This window comes from Caenorhabditis remanei, chromosome X, assembly GCF_010183535.1.
Source record: "Caenorhabditis remanei strain PX506 chromosome X, whole genome shotgun sequence".
NCBI classification, from domain to species: domain Eukaryota; kingdom Metazoa; phylum Nematoda; class Chromadorea; order Rhabditida; family Rhabditidae; genus Caenorhabditis; species Caenorhabditis remanei.
In genome coordinates, this window is record NC_071333.1 from 1,175,749 (window position 1) to 1,196,688 (window position 20,940).

The 20,940-nt window shown below is 37.8% G+C and overlaps 2 protein-coding genes across 2 annotated transcripts; one reads left to right on the forward strand and one right to left on the reverse strand.

Moving 5' to 3' along the window:
- Positions 1-11: 11 nt before the first annotated feature.
- Positions 12-1,026, forward strand: GCK72_022297 (uncharacterized protein; the record flags this gene model as incomplete). Its single annotated transcript, XM_003106842.2, has 4 exons — positions 12-18; positions 493-633; positions 751-803; positions 853-1,026. The coding sequence occupies 4 exons, from the start codon at positions 12-14 to the stop codon at positions 1,024-1,026; spliced, it is 375 nt and encodes a 124-aa protein (XP_003106890.2).
- A 2,675-nt stretch (positions 1,027-3,701) lies between these two features.
- On the reverse strand, positions 3,702-7,174 carry GCK72_022298 (uncharacterized protein; the record flags this gene model as incomplete). The annotated part of the gene is made up of 9 exons (XM_003107009.2): positions 3,702-3,774; positions 3,827-3,987; positions 4,318-4,925; positions 4,973-5,143; positions 5,194-5,504; positions 5,618-5,778; positions 5,885-6,008; positions 6,068-6,183; positions 6,971-7,174. 9 exons carry the CDS (start codon positions 7,172-7,174, stop codon positions 3,702-3,704), a joined length of 1,929 nt encoding a protein of 642 aa, XP_003107057.1.
- Between the last annotated feature and the right edge of the window lie 13,766 nt (positions 7,175-20,940).

The following is a 20,940-nucleotide window of genomic DNA, read 5'->3' on the forward strand; positions in this document are numbered from 1 at the left end:
CATTGGCAGAGATGAGTGGTGAGTTTGAAGTGGACAATATGCTCCTCCTTTCAGAATTTCTATATTTATTTCGTATTGTTGAGAGTCAAATACATCACATTTCATTTTTCTGCACTCCATTGAATATCTAGAAAGTTTCTGAACCAAAACTATGAATTTATTCCGCCATATTCCTCTAAGCAATTCCCAACTTAATGGCGTCAACCATGGTATACTATTTTACGAATGATTCGGGGTTTCACACAATTTATGATAGGAAATAAAAAAGGGAGAGTCTCTAGAGTGCTTTGAAAAAATGAAGAAAAAGTTTTCGTCTTCGATTTTTACTTCCGAAGAACTCAGACTCAAAAATGAACTTTTTCGCAAATCTGAGGTTTTCTAATGATCTATTAGACCATTTCAATTCTGGTGAGTGGTATAATCAAGTTTCAATTTCAATTTAATAAAGCCGTATCTTGAATTTTATTGCTATCAGCCAATTATTTTTTCCAGCTCTTTTCCAAGAAATCAAGGGACGTCAACAAGACTTCATGAAGGCTTTCAACGCTGGTGACGCCGCAGGAGCCGCGTCTGTCTACGATCCGGACGGTTATTTTATGCCGAACGGACGTAACCCAGTCAAAGGACGCTCTGGTAAGTGACTAGGTTAAATATGTGGTGTTTGAATAGTTCTGATTGAAAAATAATCAATTATAGTCGTTCGAAAACAAAAACCGTTGCGCGGAAACTTAAAATATTTTCATTTTCCAGGAATTGAGGCCTATTTCAAGGAGGATATGGCTGATGGAGTCCAAACTGCTCAAGTGAGTTTTGGAAACTTTTTTCCTAGCAATTCTATAAAGAATCTTTTAGATCATCACGGAAGAAGTCAACGGAGGTGGTGATTGGGCTTTCGAGAGAGGAAGCTACCATCTGGATGGTACTAAGGGACGTGAATCTGGAGCGTATCTCCAAATTTGGAAGAAGGTCGATGGTGTCTGGCTCATCCACAACGACTGCTTCAACGTCATCAAGAATGCTTGCTAATTCAATTCAATTCCTGAGAAGATTCCAGTTGCTTTGCTTCTAGCGCTTTACTAAAATAATCATTCATGCATTCTAAATTTCGCTTTTTTGGTATTTTATGATATAGTGCTTGAATAAAATTAAATAGTTACCCTTTTAATTATAGACTCGAGCAACGTGTGCCCTAGGCTTAGACTTTAGTAAGACACCATATTGGCTCCCACTTTACGGGTACGGACAACGAGGATTCATGACAACAAGGTACGGTATATGCTGGAATGTGGGAAAAATTAATTTGTCAAAAAAGTAGCATAAAGCCGAAATTTTGGTCACGTGATACAGACAGCGTGTTTGATGCCCACTTTTCTACCGTTTTACTTCATCACCCGGGATATGTAATGACCCCCCGGGTGGCTATCTGGCCGGGATGTGTATATTCAAAAAGTGAAAGAGGTCACAGCTGACTACACAGACACAGAGACACCCCCACCCCACCCCAAACGTCTTCTTTCTCTCCCTCCTTCCCCATTTTTCTATTAGTATGTGTTGAGAATGCCTATCGGAACGGCGTTCGACCAATCGTCTTGTTATTTTTATTGAAAACTAATATTTATTGCTTTTATTTATGTTTTTCAAGGTTTTGGAGGATTCTGAAGGTAAGGAATGAAATTTTAAACATAAAAATAGCTAAAAAATCAATCAAATTCACTTGATTTTCATTGATGGTTTCAAACTGAACATTTCGTGTTTGCAAGAAAAAATTATTAAAAGTAGGACACCCGAAGCCGGCTGAATTTTAATATACTCTTATTTTTCTGCATTTTAAAGTATTCTGAAACCATTTTCGTTATTAATTTTTTAATGGTTGGTTTCAAAGCGGGCCGTTTTGAAAAATTCGATTCGTGTTGTATTAAATCTCATGCCGCTTTTGAAATGCCAAAGTTGAAAAAGCATCTAAAGTCAGCTGCCAAGTACATACAGTAGTAGTCTCCCAGGCAGGAGAATACTGATAACATCGAAATGGTCTTGGCAAAGATATGTACTGGCTGGACATTGTTTTAAAGGTCAAATATATTGTTCTATCAAATAATTTTTGAAATTTTTTCTTAACAATTACACCATTTCAAATTTTTCTCAAACATTCAAACAATTTCAAATAATTTCAAACTACGCAAAGAAAAAAAGTCAACGAGAACATTGAAATAAAGAAAAAAGCAGTAAAACTATTATTTGAACATGTTGAAGTTAATGAGTTCCCACATTTTTCAGATCGCATTTGGCTGGTCAGCGACAGGATCGAAAGAATCGGGACCGGTGCACTGCTTGCTGAAATGCCAGATTGAGGTACTATTCATTTAAAAAATAAATTCTTTAAATATCTCATTTTTGACAGACCTGCCAAAAAGACGTGCCGATTTATTCCAACAACAAAACGTATTGCGTTGTGGAACATATTTTGAAGCACACAAAATCGAAACTCTTCAAATGCATACTGTGCAGCCACATGGAAAGGCATCGATGGCAAATTCGTGAACATCACGATTATGCTCACAGAATCGAGCATATGCCCAAGTATGATATGGCATCGTAAGTGGTTTTATTGTAACTCAGAAGGAAATATGGAAATTTCAGAACCATGAGACGTCCAGCATTTCGAAGAACATCGGAGGAGTGTTTCGGAGGTGAGTTGTTTAAATAATGTCGTGAATTCTAAGTTTAGCTAAATTTTGCTGCGAAAATACTATTTTTGCAAAATTTTCCGCTGTGAAAGACTTTCTCAAGTGTGTTAATTTTCGCAGTTTGAATAAAAAATTGACATATGAATATCTGAACGTTTACAGATGCTATCCAGAGTTCGAGGATCCAATTGGCGATGGAAACAATGCGCTCGATATTAACGAATTTCAATGAAGCCTCCCAACTAAGAAAATTTAAATTTGAATGATTTTAAGTTTGACATGATTTTAACGAAAATAAATAAATAAATAAATATATGTAATTGTCCTGAAATCTATTTTTCGAAACGGAATTTGCTAAAATTTCAACAGAAAAACAGTCTAACTTCCCGAAAAAAGCATCATAATTTTATTTAGAGCAATGATTTGACAAGTGGACAAGAGAAAAAGGGTTCTGAAAAAAGAAACCAAGCAAAAAATGTTATGAGTTGTATTAAATTTCAAAGAAAGTAAAAAGCTAAATTTTGATTGAGTGGTGTCAGAAAGAAAAATATGAACATTTAAAGACAAGTTTCAAGTAAAATTTCTGGTGGTACTGTACTTTGTGCGTCGTTTTTTTTTCAAGCAACAAAACCCGCTGGTGCAGTGCTAAAAAATGGAGATGAGAGGACAGGGAATATGAAGATGGAAATGAGAAATTAGAACTGAAAAGCGGAGGGGGGGAATCTGGTTTCTAATATAGAAAGTGGTAATTTTTCATAAGAAAAGATGGACAACAGAAGGACACGAAAACATTTGCAAGATAAGTTATGAAAGGGGAAAGATCTGAATGACACGAACCAAAACAATGGGAGCGGGGACGCAGGAAAATTCATTGATAACAGGAAAATTTAAAGTATAAAGCTCTGGAAAACATTTTCGAACTTCAGGAAAAACTGGTAGGGTGGGTACTGTCAAAATGGGGATAGTTATGTAACACCGTTGTGGATCTGGCAATTTGGGTAAGAAACGGAAGAGCATTTAGCACTGACTGGTATAATATTGAATTTTAAGGTAGGAGCTGGGAACAAATCCATCGGCTGAGTTGTCACACCTGAAAGAACTCATTTTTAGTTAGGAACTTCACTTAAAATAATGCAACTCACTTTCTCACTCTGGTCCATCCATCTCCCTCGTCTTTCTCGATAATCCATAACTTTTCATTTGAATCCATCCGGATCGCACCATCTTGTGCACCATCAAAAGCAAACTGAGCAATTCCTTCTCCGATAATTGGGTTGGGCGGGTTGGAGAGTTCCTCGTACATCTGAGAATTGGCAGAGATTTAAATTTAGAAAAAAACATTTGCACCAACATGGTCAATAGGAGAGTAAAGTTAGTTACTGAAAAATGTCTTGGTCAGTGTAAAAGCTAATTTTGTCAGTGTAAAAGCTAATTTTGTCAGTGTAAAAGCTAATTTTGTCAGTGTAAAAGCTAATTTTGTCAGTGGGTATTTTATTTTTGTCACTGGAATATCCACTAACTTGTGGCAACACCACTTTGGCCTGCACCAACCACTTTTTTTTCAAACTATTATATATTTTCAACAGATTCCGCCTTTTTCATTATTCTTTTTCCTCATTATGTCGTGACATACCTCATCCCGTATACCATTTCCATTTCCATTAGTAGTTGGATCGTTGTCGCTTCCGGAAGTGCTTTCCCGTCGTTCACTGCCACCATTAGCTGCACGACGTCCGTCATTGATGGTATTCACTCTTGACGTCACACCAGATGATGCCGAGGACACTGATCGGATTGATGGTGGTGTGTCACTTCCTCCAATACTTGATGCAGAGAAACCACCGCCAGATCCAATCAACTGACTATTGACTTCATCTAATTGAATATGAAACTTCTGGATCTGATTGTTCAACGCTTCAATCTCTTTTCCATATTGAGCGATTTGAGGTTCACAAACAGCGGGATTTCCCAGTTTTGGATTTTCTCGATATGCATTTTGCATCTTCATCACACCCTCCAAGCTCTGAGCCGACGTAGCCTTCTCCTTTTCCAACTCGCTAATTTTAGCTTGAAGCTTACGAGCTCTTTGTTGTGGTGGCAGAGTTCCGTAGTCTCCAGTGTCCTTCTTGTCATTGTTGCCGCTTCCGAAGAACTTCTGGTGCATGGATTGCTTGCGGGCTACTCCCTTTCCATCTTTCTTTCCCAGTAGGGTACCTTTTTTGAGGGTTGAGTCGATTGTTTCTGAAAAATATCGAGTTATTTGTGGAAATGACTTAAAATCTCTATACCAATCGATCCGCCTCCACCTCCAGCCAAGAAAGTTTTCGGGTTGCCCATATCTTCGAATGCAAATGGTGCAGGACGTGGATGTCCTGACTTCAAATTCTCCACCACCAAGTTTGCATCACGCACTGGGTCGATCTTAGCAATGTTGTGACGCATGTCGTTATGGCAACTAGCTGAAAGTTTTTATATTTAAATTTTCTTATATTTCCAAGAAAATTCTTACCAATAATAGAAATAACACTAGCCTCTGCTTCTACAACCTTATTGAAGAGCTCCACGGTGTCGATGATTCTATTGAAATGCAATTTCTTGTAATTCTCTAGCAGTTGCGGAAGTTTCTTGTCAAAGTGTGCCGCTTGCTCCTCATTAGCCTTGTGTGTCATTGCAGCGTAGGTCTGTTTCGACTCTTCTAGCATTCCGCATTTCACCTGGTAGTTGTTCTTTGTTTTCTCGAGTTCCAAACGAGAAATCTCCATGTTCTTCTCAGCCTTGGCGTATTTCAGCATGGCGGCCTCGGTCTCCTTGAAGGTTTTCCTGAAAAACAACATGTGGAGTCAAGAACAGGGATTTTTTATCGTTTTCGGTTATTTTATGCACAAAAACGTTTACGATTTGCTCGATTATAAATAAAAAATGATAGAACTCACCCATATTCCTTATTAGCCTTCACCATTTCATTGACCGCCGCATTCAACTGCTTGTGAATGTTGTTGTTGTCAGTTTCCATCTGTTTTCTAGCCAACCGATACTCCGTTGCTTTCTGATTGGCAAATGGGATGACATTGGTTTTGAGGTTTTCGGCGATGCTCTGAAAAATCCATAAGAGTTTAAGTTTTGTGTTTTTTAAAGTAGTCATGTCGTTATTTTATACAAATTCTGGTTTCAGTAAGATCTAGTCTTCAACTTGAACATACCTCATGTTGAACAGCAATTGGAATCAGCCCATCCACCATTTCATTGAATCCTCGATTACAGGAAAGTGAGTTGATGAGCTCGTTCTCATTCTTCATTTTCCAGTAGTGCTTTTTGTGGAGGGCTCTGGAAAAAAACGAATTTCATGAGTCTGTTTAAACACAGGACTATATTGTGTTACTCACTTTAACTTGCTCGCAAATTCCTGCTGGATCACAGCCAATTCCTTCGCAAGACTACCAGTCCGATCCATAGTCTCGATTCCTTTTCCAGCTTCATCGTTGAGGTTGGACATTTGGTCCTGGAACTTTGAATATTGAAATTCTGTCAGAAATTTCATGAAATGTTCTAATTTTTGCATTCCGCTAGCCTAGGATGTCCCTATTCCGCTAGCCTAGGAGCAGGTTCTCCCATTTCTCGATATTTCCCAACTATTCATTTTTTGTAACATCCATAAAGTGCATCGCGTCCAATTATTACCTACAATCTCTATCCTTCACCTTTTCCCTCCTACTTCAACCTCTCCAGAACACTTGACTCTTTTCACAACATTTTCGAGGACGCGTAGACTATATGGGCCACCAAACAGACAAATACTCATATGGGATCCCTATTACAAATAATACGCGTGGGTGAGCATACGCCCTTTTATAGTTATTTTCTTTCACAAGTCGTTTTTTCTCGGCGATAAATTTTCACGGAAATTTTTTGGTGAAAAAGTTGTTGTACGTTGTGTATGTTTGGAATAAAAAACAAACACAAGCCCCGGAGTGTTTATGTTTGCATTTTGGATTAGATTTCGAAAGGAAAAAGAACAGGAGAACTGAATAAGAAGTGTGTAGAAAACAACAAAAAAGCAAGTCACAAATTGGAGAAAACATATGGCAACTGGGATGACTTGAGACATAATTTTAAGATTGTAACTGTACATTGTCAGTGTGTTTTGTCACTGTAACTATAGATTGTCAGTGTATTTTGTCACTGTAACTGCACACTGTCAGTGTGTTTTGTCACTGTAACTGTGGATTGTCAGTTTATTTTGTCATTGTAACTGCACATTGTCAGTGTGTTTTGTCACTGAAACTAACCTTTGACCAATAAATCTTGTCTGATGCTGAGTCTCCCTGATAACCATGACCATTGTAGTTTAAGTTATCATTATTATTATTGGAGGCAAACGCCGAGTGAAACAAGTCCACCATTGATGCCCGCGATAGTCGGACCGTATCACGTCCCGACCGGAACATGTCGTAGGCTGTCATACGATGAGATGAAGATGATGAGGTTGTCATAGTTAGGAAGAATCGAACATAAGAAGGAAAGTAGTGGAATAATGAATTCAATTTAGAAAATTTGGATGAAATTGGATGGAATCAGCTGTCAGGAGACATATCCAGTGTATTAATTTTCAATCGAAAAGCTGATTGGCTACACACCTAACCTTAAGCTGAATCAAATCCAATCCCAAAAATCTCCCAACAATCGGATTGAATTGTCAAACGTGATGTGTCGGAGGACTTGCGGAGGTCAACCGGAGGGCAAGAAGATAGAGATATAGAGAAAAAAGAAAAAAGGAAGCAGAAAGGAACGGTACTATATGTGCTTGCGCAGGCAGTCTCGTGTCTCTTCAATAATATTTCCAAGAGAGAAAAAGAGGAGGAGGATGGAGATTAAAAACTCATAATAAATGAGAGGTTGTTCGGCGCGGCGCGGCGCGGAAAAAGGAGAGAGTGAGAGTGTATGTGTCACTAGGAAATAGGGAACAGCTAAAGATGGATCTGGCTCATGTGAAGATATAAAATTGAGGCTGCTACTGAAGTTGCGAGTTTTACAAATGGAAAACTTTCAAACACAATATTGTGAGGTCATTTCACAGCTGAGGAAATTTTAGGTGCCAGGCTCCGAAATTTCTTAAAAATTAATGTGTGTGTAACAGGACAGATGTCTATTTGGTGCATGGTACCAACGACTGATTACAACATCTAATGAGAAATCTGGGGCAAAGAGGTTTTTGACATAAAACATCAGATATCTTGTCAAATAGCTTTCTAGGGACTTCATAGCTGAAAAAATAGCCCAAAATTTTCAAAAATTAGTTTTCAAGCATGACACACAAGTTCCCATAAACTTTAAACCTAACCAAAGCAGTCCTAGATTTCAAATCTACAATTTCAAACCAAAAAAGGAACCAAAGTCTCGAGAGCGACGACGCCAACGCCCTAGAAACGATGGGAGATAGTTTCTCGGTGCGGGACGAATGCAATGCAATGTGATCTACATACATTCGCAATGAATTGGCCGGAGGGAGTGGAAAACGACGACAATTGACGACGTCGATGGATGAAGAAAAATGGTCGACAAAAAATAAGATGGTAGGGGGGAATAAAGGAGTAAGAGTAGAGGGAATTGTGGAAAAAGATTGATGAAGAAGTTACTGTAAGAATTGGACGGGTATGTGGGTGTTCGTTGTTCTCAATTTCTCGGCTAAGGAAACCTGGGGAATACAAATTTGGAGCTGCAAAAAAACCAGGTGCTCTTTTCTTACACTTCTTCCAAAATAGTAAAAACTCCGACCTGTAGAAAACAATTAAGTAAAAGTAGGCATTTTGGTTACTGTGACTTTGCGAGCACTCGATATACGCGTTCAGCACAGTATCTTTTCAAGCAGAACCTCGTCTAATAAACTGATTCAGGAATGATACAAAAGTTGAAAATTTTTGAATGAATGGCAGGAAATGACGTTTGATAAAAAGTTCAAGAGCGCCTTATGAGACAGATTATGAGAGACCTGAACTATGAGACATCAAGTCTGAAATTCTCATTTCCTAGATTTGTACAATTGTTAAAAACTCAAATCAGTGCAGTTTCGTTGAATGATCTAGCATTACAAATCTCCACACTAAAAAAGCTCGAAATTGGAACCGAATTAGTACTATTTGATATGTGGAAGCAAAAAGAGAGGGATAGCAAAAGGAAATGATGTTTTATTTGTTTGCACTGTCCACACTACCTTCTATTATAGCAGTAGTCCTATTATTGATAACGTGAAACTGACAATCAAATCATTTTTCAATCAAAAACTGATTGTAAATATTTCACGAACATTTTCTCCATACTTCAAAACGGAGGAAAACGTTTGCAAACTGAAAAAAGTGAACTATTCGGTTTTCTATTCCTTACTATCATCTAGTTATCAGTATGTGTCTGTAGAGCACTAAAAAAATCAAAGGTCGTCAATAAGGGCCGGATCTTGAGAATGTTCCTTTATTATTGGGCAACACAAATTGATAACGATAGCATAGGAAGGGTGACTAGTAGTATAGGTATGACAGAAAATGATGGGTGTGTTGCTCTTAAAATTCCAGAAAGAGAAATAGTTAGGGAACCGATGTATATTTCTAACTCTCGTGGCATTGAATAAGACTCAACGCGTCGAAGTTGCACCAGGTACGTCAAACCGGACTACTAAGTACTCCACAGGTAAGCCAATCTGCCTCCTGTCACACCTTCCTACCTCAAACCTTATACTAAAAGCTCTACCATCTTAATGTCACCCCTTGTTAGTTCTCTCCCCTTACATGACTAATTCAAGTGTTCCTTTCTGACCAAAATCCGACTACTCACTCAACTAACCCGACATACGTATCTTCTTGCTTACCACTAAATTATGTATGCGTTTTGTCGTTGCTTCTTTACTATGCGATAGTGGAAATGAACATATATGTATGCAAAGTATTGAGGGGAGAAGTAGATGAGACTCTGTGTTCGTGTGGGAAATTAGGGAGAACTAGAAATAAGATACACAAATTAAACAGGGTGAGAATGCTCATACAAACTTAACATCAGTTCTACTGCCAAAATTTAATTCGCACGCAATTCAATGCATATTTGCTAATTTTCGATTCAACCTGAATTCAGAAAATGCACAAGGTTTTTTCACAAAGTTTTTTGATTTGGGAAGTTTTTATCAAAAATAGTCACAAAACCTACGTACATTCGCTTTTCAATCAAAATTTCACAAAAGGAGACTTTTTTGGAAAAATTTCAATAAAAAAACCAAAATTTTCATGGTTTGTACGGAAACCTGGCCCGACACCGGTCCGGCCCATCGCAAGTATAGGCATGGTTGTAAGGAGATCAAAACTGTAACTTGGCAATGTCTGATTTTGGTAAGGCGGTAGAAGGAAATCCGGTGATTTTTCCTTGTAAGACGCTGTTCGCTGTTGGTAAGACTTGGTCTCTAACAATAATTCCATTTTCTCGAACGTTTTTTGTTATTTCAACCCAAGTTTTGTTCAAACCGTTGTTTCAGAAGTAGATTTTAAATAATGGATATTCTATCTAGTTCTGAAACAATCGGTTGGACGCTATACTCAAACATTCCGTGCCTTCACGAGATTACAGTTTCATAACGCAATTTTTGTTACATCAGCAGTTCGATTATATGATTTTCATAAATTCTATCCTGATACTCACCCATAACGGCTGCCAACTGACTCCGTCGTTCATTTTGTTGCTCTTTCACCTATCAGTTTGACCATTCACTCCTTTGGCGACGTGATCCTTCGTTGAGCGTTTTGGCGGTTCCACAGCAATCGTTGTAGGGGAACCTAAAATGACGAAAATAGGTCTTGCAATTTGAGATGAAAGAACGGCACACGAATGAAGGAAGGAACAACGTCAAAAACCAAGAAACAGTAATCAGTAATCCAAAAACTCAACAAATGTCGCTCGTTGTGCACAAAAGCGGTTTCGGTTGTTTTAGTTTTTAGTTGTTGGTGTAAAAAAAACGAAGTGCGGTCGGAAATAGAGCAATTTGTGGTCGGAGGAAGGTGCTCATGGCACGGAAGAGAACGTATAATTGTGGACTGGACTCCATGGAGGTTTATTTTATGTAAATAGGAGAAAAGAAGGTCCCTGGTGGGTAAAGATAACCACAATTTGTAAATTTATAACAAAGTGTAGCATAAAAATCTACTAAGTACTGCTGGTGACCATCCAAACATTTTGGTTTTTTATTTCTTTATCCAGAAAACAAAAATAGGCGGTCATGAGGAAAAGCGAACCATGGTCAGCCGATGAGAAGCAGGAGCAATAGGGGGAGATAGAAAAAGGGGGGTGAAGATGGGGACCTCGAAAAGTCGGGGCCCCGAGAAGAGGAGATAGCTCCCAAGAGAAGAAAAGCAGCAGCTTTTCTCGCCCGATGGAATATGTATACACATCTTTCTCTCTCTTGTCGTTCTTCATCTTTTTTTCTGTTTGGGACCCTTCTCTCTTCCCGCAGCTGGTTTGGTTTGGGACCTGATTTTTCATTCGACGAAAGAGAAAAGAGACGTAGAGGTGCAGACGGATTTTTACAACACGTGAGGATTGTCGCGAGGAAACTAAATGTTGTGAGTTTCATAATTGTGGTCAGAGAAGCTACAAAAAAGTGTGAAAATGTGATACATTGGGAAAAAATCTAAAAAATCATCAGCACTTTTGTCCAACAGTTTAGAACATCCCCACCAATTGTGAACACAAAACTCACAAAATGTTGTCTACAAAGCTTATTAGCACACCTGGTTGATGATCGGTAGCACTTTTCAAGATTATGATTTTTTTTCAAAAAGTAAACCTTGACATCAAATCCAAAACGGAACTGTTGGTTGGAAGCACTCTCTCACATTTCTATGTCAAAAAAAGCTCAAGATGCGTTGAGATGACCATCCTATGTATCTATCTCACAAAAAATACTCTTTCTGGTCAAAATTAGGTCCTTGGGGAGTTTGTTTTGCAGAACTTTTTTCGGAAGGGGTTGCCTATTTTTTGAGAAAACGGGAAATGAATTCTGAAGGTTGTGCTGCAAAGTTTCGGGAACTTTTTTGTTATTTTCTTCCAAAAAAGAAGTTTTCACCAGGATGGTGTTTCTAAAAATTAATTTGAAACATTAGTAGTGAATTCGTTTCAATTTTCATAGTTGAATGTTGGAAAATATGTGGATACTGTACTAAACATTTCTTAAAGTGTTCTTAAAGAGTGAAAGTCAGTACGTCCTACTGTAGATCGTCGCTTCGATAAATTAAGAAAATATAATAGATCAATCGAACCACCTCAGAGAAAAACATCAAAAAATGAGTTCAAAGCTTTGAAATAACACAGTTGCAAACAAAAAATTGAAGAAGAAAATTTGAGCGATCCTTAAATTCCAAACTAGAAAGAAAGTCCAGCATGTTGAGCCCACCTTGTTAAGCCTCCCCAAAAAAGTCGATTGTTAAACCTGACTTGTCTCAAGGTAATATGCAAAACAGCCCACCCTTCCTGTCTTTTTTCTTATTTCCATCTTTTCTTTCCCCCCTCTTCCTCCACGGCCACACACTCACAAATACACGCGAAAAGTTCAAGTGACCCGCCGAATCGACGACGACACATGAAAGATAGATCGCAAGAGATGGTGTTGTGTTGTCTTGGGTGGTACACGGAGAATGAAAAAGAAAAAAGTAAAGGAAGAAAACGAAGGAGGGTGGTAAGGGTTGAAGGGTAAGACGAAAAGTATTTTGGAAGTAGAAGGTAACGAGACAAAGAATTTGACGACAATGACATGACTTAGTACGACTTGTTCTACAGATGAGAAAAAAAACATATCTTTTATGGAAAAATAAAGAAAGGGAGTGGATTGTTATGCATAGAATTCTAATTAAGTGTCATAACCAGGGAATTTTTACTATACACCAGAGAGTGCGTACCAAGATAGGCGGTTTACGATATTAAATTTTTATACGAGTAATGCACCATTCGAAGAAGCAGGTGATGCCAACCAAGAAAATGAGAAATTGCTCCAGGAACATAAGAATGGGGGATTAGGTTAGTGGCTTAGCAAATAGGAAGGCTTATAGGATCAAAGTGCCTATTCCTACTTCTAACCAAACTACAGTAGTCACCATCTCTACTCACTAATGAATTCCAGAATACACAAATGAACGTAGTACCCTCTATCTACCCCAATGGCAGATTGCGCAATGAATCAAAATGGGGGAGGCGAAAAAAAAGTGACAGAAGCCACGGGTGGCAATAATTATACCCTCCGCCATCGTCTCCGACTTCACCTCTACACACGACACGTACTCATTACAACGGTATTATGCAGGAAAGCAAAAAAGTAACTGTATACATATTTTACTCTCTTTTTGATACTTTATGATGATAGTGGTGGCTAGTAGTACTATCAAACACGTGGGGCACTCAGTATCTACGTTACGAATAATAAGAATCGGTGGAAACAAGGGTGGGTGTGTAAATAGGTGTAAAAGTGGGAAAGATAACAATGGCATAAAAGAGCCTAGGGAAAAAATAATATAATGTTGTGATAATCGTTAGAGTCGTAAAAGTGAAACTTATTTCAGACAAGAACAACTATAGTCGCAGTCATGTGTGTTACTGTAGAATTGGTCATTGTGATAAACTCAAGTTCGAGATGTTGGTCAGTGTAAAATTGAATGTCAGTGTAAACTGTCTACTATCAGAACTTCGGGATGTGTAAAAAGCTGAATGCTTGGTTACTGTAACCTGTGTAAATTTTTCAAGTTTGGAGTTCTGGATAGTGCACGGAGCCTAAATTGAATGCTTTGATGACAAAAATTATAGTGCAGTGCCATTGTGGTCAGTGCGGGAATTTGTGGTTATATTGTCAGTGTATTTCGAATGCACCACTGTCGCTTCTAGGCAGAGACCAAAACCCTGATCCAATAGATTCCCAACCCTCATTTCCTCGAGTACGTATTCAGATTTCCTAAAATTGACAGGAACATCACTTCCTGGCCGGCTGGTCTGGAGGGCCTTTCTCGCACATCTCCACAATCGGAAAGGGGCATTCAGGCATAGTGGGGGCCTGATGACTAATTCGACACGGGCTTGAGAAAGAATGAGGAGTAAGGACTAAGGGTCTACTAGACACATTAGAAACCGGGAAAATCTATGGAAAGGATGAGAGACGGAGATAGAATTGGAAAAAGCGAGAGAGGGATGGTCAAAGCTTCGGGCGCCAGATGTTCAAATAATGAATTCGAGGATGAAAGGAGGGGAAGGGGGGCATACGGGAATGGAATGAAATGAAATTTGCGTGAATGGAAGAAAATAAGGTTTTGAAGGAAGATAGTGCTTTAGAATGAATTGATAGAAGAGAGAATTGAGAGAAAAAGAGAAAGGAGAAATAGACAGTGATACAAATTGATAACGTAATATGTGTCGCTCGTTTTATTAGTTTCTATCTATCTTTCATCACTGAACTAATCGAATTGGTTGTTGTAAAAAATGGTTACAGTGACAAGTTTTGTCAGTGCCACTTATTTTACACTGACAAATTTTGTCAGTGGAACTTATTTTACAATGACAAGTTTGGTCAGTGCAACTTCTTTTACACTGACAATGTTTTTGAACAAAATTTGATTTTGAGCGCAAATTATGAAATGTTTCTGGCTTCTATTTGAAACCAAAGAGCATATGGCCCAGACCATCATAAATGAACAATGTCCATCATTATAGGCTTTGGTGAGAAAGAGTTCTATGGAGAAGTGGTAAACACGGAGATGAGAATGTAATTTGATTTTGGTGAGAGATTTTGGAGTAGTGGACACTCAGAATGACATTATTGTTTTTAGCACGAGGGGACCTCTGAAACTTTCGCAAACATTTACTTGCAACTGTTATGTGGAGACGACTTCAAAATCAATTTCCATTGGTTCGGCGTCATTCAGAGAAGCACAAAAATAAGAAATTCATGAGGCAACGTGCTGCTCAAGAATGTTACGAAACACTGAGCAGCAGCTTAATTGAAATTCAACACTTTTTCTCGGGTTCTAGGTTGATTGAAAATTTAGGGTAATGGGGAAAGAAGGTGACCGAGGAGAAAAAAAACAGAGAAAAATCATGGGAAAGACAAAAAAGACAACGTTATGGGGAGGAATAGAGAGAAAGGGGAACTGTCCGTTATGACTGGTGAGTCACCATCAAAAAAATAATTTCTTGTAAGGCTTGCTTTTTTGGAGTAACTTATCTATTACAGAATAAAAATGTAAGTTTTTAGTTCTAATATTATTTTTTTTGCAGTAAAATTAAATATTCGACAAGTGAAAAAACCACGAAAATGTTGCCTAAGGCGTTCGTGATACCATGATAAGAGAACGGAATCAGCTTTTTTTGGAAATGATGACTCATTGACCACAAGGTCACGTCATATGTATCGAAAGGACAGCTATGAGTGTTTCTTATTATTTTGAGTATTTTTGAGAACTCCGAAAAGAAAACTAGTAAAAAAATCAATAAACAAAAGGTCCAGGGGTTTGCGATGGTAAAATGAAAGAAAAAATTGTTTCCTAGGCTAAAAAATGTGAGAAATTGTCAAAGCAAGCCGCACTAGCAAAATAATTGAAAGCATGGAAGTGGAATTTTTGTTCAACAAAAAGTTACACTGAGCAAAGTTGAATGAAATTGAATTCGAAATGTTGTGATTGGAAAAATAGACAAAAAAAGTTGAAGAGAACTGAAAAAATTAACATTTCAAGAGTAGAATAACAAAAAAACTCTGACATGCTTTCAATGAATTATACTGTTTTGTGAATTTCAGAAATTGGGTAGGAAAAACGTCTGTCCTATGACTAAACAAATCGCTTGTGTTTTTTGCCCGATAAAGAAAAAATGGGGCAAACAGCTTCGGATCAGATAAACATCATGAGTCATCACAAAGAAAAATTCATGCTTTCTGAGAAAAACTGTATGGAACAGGCATAATGAGACGGTGGTTCCATTGGAATCTTCATTTCCAGAATTTTCATTTTAAACTTGACCGAAAATCAAAAATCATTCCAATTAAGAGATCACGAATCGATCAAAACATAAATAAATCCCTCAAATACAGACATTTTTGGTTCCAAAAAAAGAGTGTTCAAAATTGGTTGAGATAGAAACGATGGAGGATCGGGACGGAAAAACGACAGGAAAAAAGAGTGAGGTGGAATGAGAAAGGAATTGTGTAAAGTCGTTGAACAAACAGTTTCAATTCATTCACTGTGTTTTTTTCTCCTCCTGTGCAGTTTTGCGCGCAAAATCGTATCCGCTCATCGGTTAGTGTTCAGAAAAAAACAAGGTTTTGAATGACACCAATTTGGGTTTCAAAAAAATTTTGAAGTGACTTTTTGAAAATGTTTCAAATTGTATAAATAGTCGTCAAAAAATAGAAATGGTTGATGAGACAGCAAAATGGATAAGGTGAAAATATCCTAATCGTGTTGGGAATCTTTTTCTTTCCAAAGTTCATATATTTGTCAGTTTAAATATTCATTGAGGTGTGAGAAGCGATGCTGGAATGACTATTTCTAGATTTTTCTCAAAGACGAATTGGTTTATGCATCTCAATTCAGAATTTGATCTACTTCCACGAAAACATTATATTGAATCTCAAAAACCACTCTTCCCTTATTGAATTCCGCCAACTTTCCCATTCAACCTCATTTTCACACCTCAAAACTACTCTGACATTCAAAATAAAATGGGATCAACTACATGTGACGGTCAGTTGAATGGAAAGTCGTCGAAACAGACACATAGTAGCAGGTATTATATATATTGGGAGGTTGTGGTGGTGAAAAAGAAACGGAGATGGTTGAGAAGAGAGGAGACGATTGAGTAAGTGGGAAAAAGAGAGTGTCTCGCGCCTCTTTTTGATGGCAGATAATGATAAGAGGGAGAAAGGTCAGCAGGTAACCGGAGTAGTATTTAGTGGTGGCGGTGGAATTAAGACGGGAGAGATTGGGTACTAATACAAAAATACAAAACAAAAACAGGACGAGAGCAAAAAAATTGTATTGATTTTGGTGTTAAGTGACCTATTATCAAGAGGAAACCTACTTCCGGTACTCAAAATAAATGAATATCTAGGTTTCAAGGTTTCAAAGGTTTTTCCAAACAATACCAGCTATTTCTAGAATCCCAATATGAAATTCATTTGCAAAATTGAAAAATAGCCTTGTGTCCGGACGCGCAGGGGGCGCTGTCCCCGCCCGCACACCTGCTGTTTGTCTCATTTGTGAGAGAAAATTTATAGCTCAGCTGGTGTGGCAGAAGATGCAAAAAAGACGGCCAGAGAGAAATATGTTTCTTTGTTCGAATCTTTTTTCAGATTTGAAAAAATCGGGGACTGAATAGTTTTAAAACTCAAAAAAGGGCATTGAAGGTGTTCAAATAATGTGAAATGGAGAATAAACGGATTCAGTGAAAAATGAATTGCGAAATCCGGAAAAATTCGACTACTGGAAATTTCGAAACATGTGAGAGCGCATGGGGAACAAAGGGTGAACGATCAGAAAAAAAAGAAAATGTTATTTTTGATTTCTGAATTGTTTTGTATAAACAAATGTGTAAAACGCCGAAATATGAATAATAAGGACCCCTTGAGTCATCAAAAAAGGCAATCAATTGAAAATTTTGGTGAAAGGCTGCATTTTAGCTTTGAAAAGTGTCAAAACCGATCCAAACAGAGGTTTTTTAGGTTAATTATGCAAGAATTATGAGTTTCGAGCAAAGAAACCATGTTTTTTCAGCTAGCTAATAAATTCAAAATTTGGGGAAAAGATACTGCTCATTCGGACAGTCGGAAATAAACTTTTGAGAATCTCACTGTTAATTTTGTTATAAACTAATCAATTCTGTTTCAACAAAATATTTTTGACTAGTTTAATTATAAAAATGAGTTCAGAGTGAATTCAGGAGATTATTTTTCGTACTTCATGCAAAAATAAAAACGGAAAACCCCCCAGAGTCACTAAAACCGCAAAAATGACAAAGCGACTTTAGTAATGACACAAGAAGCTATACATAACAAGATGAATGAAGTATAACTGGTGCTCCCTCCTCCCATTCACCAAGGAAAACGTCAAATTTGCTTATGGGTGGCTGGGTGAATGAATGGGCGAAGACGGGCGGTGCGCGGGAAGAGAGGCGGAAGAAGTGAGTGATGGGTGGGGGGCAATATCTATCGAGGAGACCAGCACATACGACGACTAGCTACGGGGCAGCAGCAGCACCAATAGAAAACAGAAAGAAGAAAGTGAAAGAGTGAGGGTGCCGTTAGAAACGCAGGAAGACAAAGAAAGAAGTGTGAACGCGTAATGGTGTGTGTCCGGCGGCCCGGGGCAGCAGCTCGTGGTGTGTGGTCCGTCTCTTAGAGCAATCTCCCGCATTGACGGATTATGTTGGTTGGAGAGACGCAGACATTCCTGAGAACCCATTGGAAAGAAGAAAGAGGAGAAGGGGGACAGTGATCAATTGGAGAAGAAAAGTGTGTCATATGTTGACATAGTATAGGTTAAGAGTGGTTACCTTTTCTCCTTTTTTGGATTTGTTTTCTAGGAGGAAAATAGGAAAATGTCTGGAGGATAGAGGGGACACAAATAGTGCAAATGCTTAAAATGACGTGGTGTATATTTATAGTTAGAAATGTTTCCCTGTTATCGAAAATGAAAAAGACTCTTTTTCGTGAAAAATAGTAAACAGGTTTTTCTCGATTATTCCAACCACAAAAAATTAGATAGGACTGTGTTTTTTTCACTTCGAAAATGTGGCAGCTCGGAAAAAAAACAGGATAACATAAGGTTTTTGTACTGATTTCAATTTTTCAGTTGTTCAGGTTTCTAAATATTAAAATTGTAATATTTCCTTTTATTATCACGACTGCGAGTCCTAAATATAAGCATATGTTTTGATGCTCACTGATAAGGAGTCGTGTTGGCGCTTTTTTTTTCTTTTTGCTAACGACGAGCTTATCACTAAATATTGACAAACAACTTGATTTTATGGTCTCATTTCTATGCGGTCCAATAAGAAAAGCGCTGGAAATATGGTACTTATGGTAAGATGGGTTTCCCGTAGTAGTTTTTTAAAGTTCTTGTTTTTATTGCACAAGAAAGTTTATATTAGTTATGTATGTGCTATCTGACTAACATAGAATTATTTTTTGAAAATTATAGAATAAAACAAATTTTTATCAAAATTCACCTGGTAGGTTCAGAAAAGTTCCTGACTATGCCTTATAACATTCAAAACAAAAAGAGAACCCGAAAATCAAAATATGATCATCCAAAAAATGTATCTAAAGAGTCGAGACACAAAAACTGACCACTTGAGAACGTTTTCTTCATCATGTCCGTGTTTTTCGATGGGTAGAGAGCGGGAGGGGAAGGCAAAGATGTCTTGTTTTGTACTACTACAGTTTGGAAATCAACGTGTGTATACATATTTTATGGAAATGTGGGTTGTTTGGGTGGTCGGGTAGTATTATGGGTTAGAATGGAATGATTGGGATGATATAAGTTGTCTGCGTTGGTTTTTCGGTGAAAAATGATGCTGTATGTCGTCTTGACACCCAGAAAGCTGAATTTCAGGAAATTTGACAGTCATTTTCACAAAGAGATTAATTAGAAACCTAACACATATGAAAGGAAAATTATTCACCACATAACTAACAGAACTAATACTAATAAAACCGTAAACATGCATAGACAACATACAATTTGGTCTACATATTCTTCTTCATCCCTTCTCTCTTCTTACATCGTTTTCTTCTTTCCGGAGAAAACACAAAACGAACAAAACTATTAATTGCGCACAATTTTCGCGGAGCGCTTCGTTTTCGGGACACTTCTTTTCATCGTCTCTCGTCCATTTGTGTTGCCGATTCTCGACACTTCCCATTGTATTCGCGCATGTGTTACATGGCTTTTAGGGATGGTTTTTAGGGTTTGCTGGTTATAGTTGGGAAGAAGAACAATGAATATAATACAGAAAAATAACCCAAAACCGGAAATGAGAAAATATTCATAATGCATGCAAAGCACTATCACTAACACCTGCTCTAACTCAAAAAATGCCTATAATAGAACCACAAAAATGAGTCAACGTTCATAAGTAGAATGTACACATGAATTAGAAACCTATTTGGATAGCAACTCATGACTCAGAACAGTCATGAATGGAGAAAGTGAAAAAAAGAGAAGGAGGAAGGCAACTTTTGAGTATGATAAGCCGATTTTCGTGAGGTAAAAAAGGGGACAGTTTCTTGTTTTTTTTTTTGAGAACTGTTTGAGATGTACTGGAAAGGAACAACATAAACTGAGAGGAAGTTTTCAGATGCCACGGTTGATATTGGAAGATTCCTGAAACTTTTCGTTAGATTGATGCACCTCTGCTAAAATGAGAACCGAGATCAAAACGGAAGTTCTGAAATGCAGATTCTGACCGTACTTGCAACGGGCAAGGCTGGGCCAACACGAACATTTTCACGGCCCGGCCCGAAGACCCGGGTAAAATATTTGAATTTTTTGAATTTTTTCCGAAACTTCGAATTTTTGATTATACTTCAGAATTCAACCGAAAGCTAGTTATGCATTAGAAAATTGAACTTTTTAAAGTAAAATTACTGAAAAAAATTCACACCGTTTCTCGAAATCGGGCATTTGGGTCGGGGGCAAAATTTGCAAGTATGATTCTGACTAATTATTTTTAAATTCACTATTCAAAATCATTCGCAGGTAGAGTTTCTTTTTTGTAGTTGACAATTTTTTTTGTATTTCCACTGGTTATAACTACTGTGATTGATTTTTTGTTCTCTAAAACCAATAACCCCATTCCCATCATTTTCTCAGCCATTATTTTTTTATTCCAATTTTCCCAACCCTCGCCCCTCTGCACAAATTATTTCCCTCATTCTTCCTTTACGTTTTCGATTCAATCTCAATAACATCGCGTTTCTTGTTAAGGTTACCAAGGGCAATTATCTTCAAGTCTCGTTTTTGTTTTTCCTTCGAGCCTATCACACGGGTGCTGTAACACCACAACAACAACACTCAAAGGACAAGAGGGCGGTGTTTTAACATGTGCGCGAGGAAAGGGACAGAAACTCTCTTTTTCCATCAATTCATACCAGTTTACGCAGCGCTGAGTGGTGTTTTGCGCTTTCTCTTCTTTCTTTTGTTTTACTAAATTTCTTCAAGCTGAAATGAGAGTATCTTGAAGCTGAAATGAGAGCATT